At 45.5% G+C, this 6,220-nt stretch overlaps 1 protein-coding gene across 1 annotated transcript in view; it reads left to right on the top strand.

The window, feature by feature from the left end:
• Nucleotides 1-1,290: 1,290 nt before the first annotated feature.
• Nucleotides 1,291-6,220, top strand: part of LOC102038541 (ATP-binding cassette sub-family G member 2-like) — a 17,020-nt gene continuing 12,090 nt past the window's right edge. The window contains exons 1-4 of the mRNA XM_005416497.2: nt 1,291-1,572; nt 2,145-2,204; nt 3,475-3,589; nt 5,821-5,973. Of these exons, the coding sequence (XP_005416554.1) occupies nt 1,295-1,572; nt 2,145-2,204; nt 3,475-3,589; nt 5,821-5,973 (606 nt within the window). The 5' untranslated portion in view covers nt 1,291-1,294. The remainder of the gene's footprint in view (nt 1,573-2,144; nt 2,205-3,474; nt 3,590-5,820; nt 5,974-6,220) is intronic.

Raw genomic sequence — 6,220 nt, 5'->3', positions numbered from 1 at the left:
TGCTGCAGCCCGAGCCTTCCTGCAGCCTCTGCTGGGCTTTTCTCGTCCTCGTGCCGTCCGTGCATGCCAGTGCTAACCGGTAGCTTTACAAAAACCTGCGTAAAAGGGTGTACGGTGAACTAAACCAGAGAACCTAGCCAGGACAGATACAAGAAAAAATGTTCGAAAGTCTAACAAGGTCTTTGTCCCTAGTGTCACTATCATCCTCCTGTTTTTTTTTTTTTTTTTTTCATCATCTGTTGTGCAACCTTTCAAGTGTATAAGCCATCTCTTGCTGATGTAACCAGCATATCCTGTGCTCTTTCCCAGGGGTGACTAGCCTTAGAGTTCAGTATGGGTTCAAACTAAACAGCCCTTCCTTTGCCCCTGATTTTTATTTTACATATGCAGGAGAAAACTTATGCAACTTGTTGAGCTTTCAGTGATAGGAAGAGGTAGAGAGGAAAGGACAACTTGCATTTCTTTAAACCTGGCTTTTGTAGCCCTAGTTTCCTAATAGGGTGGCCATCTGTCCCTGAGAAATCTACTACTGCTGTACTGGTGGTTTTGCCAGTTGCCACCCTCTCAGTCCTGTGAGGAAAGAAGTGCAGATGGTGGGAAAGGGGTGGTTGGTGGGATACTTCTACCTTCACACAAAATTTGAGGAACTAGCAATGGATGTGTTTGTGGACAGGTCTTTCTCCTTGCTGTTTTAACCTGATGAGTACCTTGGCTTTCTGCAGCACCACAGTAATTTTTAGCATGTGTAATTGTTATTTTAATCACATTGATATCTCTGAAATAGACTCGTGCAGCAAATAAGATGCACATGACTGGCCTTCATTTTTGTAAACACTAACATTTTTCTTGCTGTGGTTCTTTATATGGATTCATTAATAGGCTTTCTTTGCTGGCTTTGTTGGGGAGTAGGGGGATAAGCATGTTATGATTGAAGAAGGTGAGCTTGAGTCTCTCCAGGTGGTAACAGCTTCCATTAGTAGTACCGATTGTTGCAAAAGATGGTGACCATCATAGGTAGGCTTGTTTTTGCCTCATTACATGCCCTTTGAGCAAGCATTATTCACTTCAAGAACACACTTCTTGTCCTTAAAGGTTAGTTCTAAATCTGTAGGTTTCCGTGCCTTTGGGGACTGACTACTGGATGTCTTCTGGTGCGGATGTCCATCCTTTTGGAAACTTGGCATGTGTACCAATTGATGTGCTGTGCATGAACTTGCTCTTCCAAGACACTTTCTGGAGAAATCTTTGTTCACATGTCTCCTTCCCTGCATGTTTCTGTTCTTTGCCTCAACAGATGGGAACTGCTCAAAACAGCAGTGACCCCCATGCAGTGGAGCTTGGCCTGTGTAACAAGAGCATGATGTCGGACACAACGTTCGATCACAGCATTGTTTCTGTTGGAGAAGAGGAAGGAGTGGGCAATTTCCAACGTTCTGTTCCAACACAAGAGTCCCTCCGATCTCCTCGTGGCTCCGTTGTGAGTTTCCATAACATCCAGTACTCTGTTAAGCAGTCCAGTGGATTCCTTTGTAAACGGAAAATCGTGGAAAAGAAGATCCTTCATAACGTTAAGTAAGTGTTTGCTTAAATGAAATACTAGAGGGTAGGAATTAATCTGCTGCTGTGAAGCAGTGACCTCATGTCACTTTCCAGATCCAGCTGTGCTGGTACAGAAATGACTGCCCTCCTGCCAGTCAGCAGTTCTTGTAAGCGCTTTGATTTGCTTTTAGGCAAAATAGCTGGGATATAGCTGAAGCAGTTTCAGTTATTGATCTGAGCAAATTAGGACCAAACTTGTGTGAATTCCTCTGCCAGAAGATCTGGGGGTTCTGTTAACTATGGTTCAAGATGCAGAGAAAATGAGCAACAGAGAGCAGTTGTTGCTTCTTTTCAAGACCCTGCTGAGCAGGGAAGACAATTTCTGTCTTACGTAGATTGCTTTTTATGTCCAGTTCTCATTCTGTTCTGACGGGCAGTCTGGGACAGAAAGGAAAAATTCTTATTGATTTCAGATTTAAGAAGTTTTTAATCTCTAAGGTTTTTCTTTCAATAACATTTTGTTCACATCTCACATCTACTAAAATCTGCATATGGGTGGTCCTTGTAAATGTCCTTATTTGTTAACAACTCTTTCCTTCTTTCAGTGGCATTATGAAACCAGGCTTGAATGCTATCCTGGGGCCAACAGGGAGTGGGAAATCTTCGTGAGTACCTTCTGCTCCTTTAAATGGACAGTCAGCTGTTCAAAGTATTTTTGGGATTCTGAGGGTTAGGGGAGATGTGAGGTATCTGCACGCTTAGACCTTTGCCTTTGAGAAATCTGGTGATGCAGCTTGACCTCCTGCCCCTCTGTCAGCCTCGCTGAAGTTCTTGCACCATGACTGTGTCACACGCTTCATCTGCTCCAGTTGGTGCTCCATATTACTGCAGTCATCTTTGGTGGTGGCCCGAGTTAAGATATCAGGCAGAACTGGGGTGTTTGAAACTCAGATGTAGGCTCCGTTCTGACTGGTAATGGGGTGGGGATGGGGCACAAGCTCCCCTGGGGCATGGAAGATGTCACCCTCTGTGCACTCTCTGCAGCAAGATTTCCTTGAAGCTGTAAGCCAGACCCTTCTGTGACAACTGACAGTAGTATGGTGTAATGCAGTCTGTAGGATGCTCTGGATCCTTACCCCAACTTGGCTGTGGCCTGCTGGTGAGGGTGCACACATTCTTGAGTTGTTTGGATGAAGGCACAGAGAAATGCCATGTAGACTGTTTCCATCCAGTGCTAATGCTGTTTTCTCTCCTGTGGTAAGAGAGCTCTTTGTCGCTTTCTGACTTTAAGAGTGTCAGACACTTGGAAATATGGCCAGGGTTCACACAGGCCTGTCTTTGTGGTGACCATTGATCTTCTTTTCTAAGGAGTCTGCTGGTTAATCAGGATGCTTTCAAGAGCAGCACTTCATCAGGGCAGTTTACTTATCTGGCAGACAGGCTGGCCTCTGCACTGGCAGTAAGGAGAATCCAGTGATAAGTTTAAAAAATTACTTTCTAGAATTAATCTTAACTCCTGTCTTTACACCCATATGGATTAATTTCCTTAAGATAAGAGGAGTTAGTTCAGTGCTCCCCTGGCTGGAGAGCAGCCTGCAACGACTCAGCAGGGTGCTTTTGTCTCTGTGCATTTGAGGTTATCTGTAAATACACAGACCAAGTTTATGTCTGTAGGGGGTTGACTGTTGTGAATTGTGAGCGTCTGTACACTGCCATACTGCTGTGGCACACCGTGTGCTGGAAAATCCTGGATGGACACCAGACTTTCTGTACAAAGAGCTAAAGCTTGCAGAGTAGGGGAAGCCCCTTCCTGTGCCCTCTGGTTTGCAGCACACTGTGAGCAGGCTGTAACTCAGTCCTGGCTGGTGGTACTTAACCAGTCAAGGGTAAAAGCAGCAGTTATTGCAAAACCTAATGCCTGGTGTTTGTCTGAAGTCTCCTAGATGTGCTGGCTGCCAGAAAGGACCCAGCAGGTCTGTCTGGAGAAGTGCTTATAGATGGCATCCCACAACCTCCAAATTTCAAGTGCATCTCAGGATATGTTGTGCAGGTGAGTAACTGCCTTCCTGGAGGCCTGGGAGACCTTGGGATGGCAGACCACATAAGATGAGGAAGCATCAACAACTAGTTTAGGTAATTTTCAGTGATCCCTACAGAGCCTAATTTGATAACTCAGCTGTTACAGTTTTTAGTTTTAATCTGGGATAAGGAAGACAATAAGATCAAACTGTTACTCCAGCCTAGTCAAGAACAGAGGTGTGTCTTCCCCATAGCCACGTGGATGCCCAAATTGCTGGGCTACTGTGACCTAGCCTTTGGGCTCTGCCCTGAAGTGCTAGGAAAGATTTTTAAAAAAAGGAGAAAAAAAACCCATGACACCCAAAATCTCTTGTTGTTAAACTCAGAAGCCGTTCTAGCTGGCAGAAGTAGCTTCAAACTATCAGACAATAATTCTAGGAAATAAATAGATCCCTGCTGTTCTTCCTCTGATTCTAGCTGGCTGTGACAGAGGTCCATTCCACTCAGAGACAGGAAAAGCCAGCTGAATCTGCGGAAGTGGGTGGAGGCCTGGACCAATAATAGACCCTCAAAGCCCTGGGGAGCTTGGGGAGAAGGGGATTCTTGGCAGTCGTATGAGAAGCTAGATCTGGAAACCATCCAGGGTTCTGACTGCAGGCAGATGTGACACAGGCAGCTGAAAGCTGCCAGCTGGGGGGCTCTGCAGGATCCATGGGATGAGACTGGTGCTAAATCTTGATCCTGCAGGCCAGAGATCCCTAAATCCTCAGTGGCTGGAAAAGTAAGTTTCTCACAAGTTGTCCCAATTTGTCTCTCAAATGTCCAAATCAACCAAACATAACTTTAAAATGATAAGCAACTTGGTGAAATATGAAATGGTCTCTCCCCCTTCCCACCCCATGCAGTATTCCCTGGATCAGTAAAGACAGACCAAAAACTATGGACAACATTTAAGTCCTAAATACATAATTATAGGATCATTTTTATGCAGATAAGCATATAGGCATGCTAAGTCATATGTTATCCCTATAAAACTGCTGGTGGTCTCTCCATTCATGCTGAGAGTGAAGGTGTCATGCTACTGTTGATTATGTTTGGTATTAAGCTTAAATTCACAGTTTAGTTTCCAGTGTAGTGACCCAGCAGTTCTATTGGTGGATCTGAGAGTGGAGAATGGGAGGCTGGGGTCAGAGACTGAGGGGTTGTGGGAAGGGCAGGTTTGAAATGCCTAAACCATCTTTGGCAGCAAAGCAGCACATTCTTGTCTTCCTCTGTTAACTCCAGTGCCAAACTTGGTTGACTGGTATATCATGTGTGCTAGTGATGCACTATATCTGACATGGGCAGAGTCCCAAAGCAGGCAAGAATCTGCTGCCCTGCAGCTTAGGGAATGTCTTCCAAAGACGGCTGACGTAACAGGCATGTTTCTTAGCAGCTGCCCAGTGTTGTAGCCCTTTTCTCATCATATTGTAGGATGCAGAATTGGTACAGATAACAAAGTGAGGGTGATGGAGATGCATGGAGCTCTGAATGGACCTGATGTCAAATCTCTTATTTGGCTCATGGTTGTTGCAGGTTGCTGTACGCTGCCCAGGTCTGCCAGCTGGATAGATTTGATTCTCCCTTAAAGAGCATGTGACTGTTAAAGCTTTTGTAGCCCTTAGAATAAAGGTTTAGGTCCAAGAGTTGTACATAGCTGAGACCTGGCAGGAGCATCTTGGTGCAATACTCTTTCTTCTCTGAGAAACTGCTGCCAGTGAGGAGCTGGGTAAGGCTCTTTGTTGGCAGCTGAACTCAGCAGGTGCTCTGGACCACAACGAGGTATGGCTTGTAACTGGGAACAGAGCTGACCAGGGTGGTTCCCTGAGTGTCTCTACCTTGAACACTGAGCACTAGCAGTGTCCTTTGGCTCCAACTGGACTGACAGAAGTTTAACTCTACAAAATCACTACCTGCTCTGCCTCACTTTGCCTAGTAAGACAAATGCGCATGCAGTACACAGTAGCATTGTCTGCACTTGAACTTCTCAGCCTGAAAGGAGGCTGAGGGGGTGCTGGGTTTAAGCTGTGGAGCCTGCAGAGCTACAGTCTCCCCTTGACTGCTACTGAAGGACTTTGAATTTCATGTCATGTAAAATTTGAAGGAGTTGCCCTTCAGTCTGGGCTCCACTGTGCTATGCAAACAACATATGCAGTAACTAAGGGACTCCTGTGCCCACTCAGCAGCTGAGGAGTCTTTCCAACTGTCCGTTTGTACTTTCAGGATGATGTTGTTATGGGCACGATGACGGTGAGGGAGAACCTGCAATTCTCTGCTGCGCTGCGACTCCCCAGTTCCATCAGCATTAAAGAGAAGGAAGAGCGAGTCACCCAGATAATCAATGAGCTGGGATTAAGCAAAGTGGCTGATGCTAAGGTGAGCAGTAAGAACACGTTTCTCAGAAATCCTACTACCTCTGGAAATTGAACAACTTGTCTCTGGGCAGTATGGTGTGTGTAGTGCAGCTACAGAAAGCCAAACAGGAACCTGACTAAACCATACTGCATGCAAGAAATCAGTCTCCAGCTCAGGAGGGAGCTTGGAGAGAGGTATTTGTATTTGCTACTAAAAGGGGAAGATTTTGGACCATGTCCAGAATGTTGTATAAATTCAGAAGGGAAAG

The sequence above is a fragment of the Geospiza fortis genome, unplaced genomic scaffold (assembly GCF_000277835.1).
Source record: "Geospiza fortis unplaced genomic scaffold, GeoFor_1.0 scaffold130, whole genome shotgun sequence".
Classification (NCBI taxonomy): domain Eukaryota; kingdom Metazoa; phylum Chordata; class Aves; order Passeriformes; family Thraupidae; genus Geospiza; species Geospiza fortis.
This window is presented reverse-complemented; position numbering and strand designations above follow the sequence as displayed.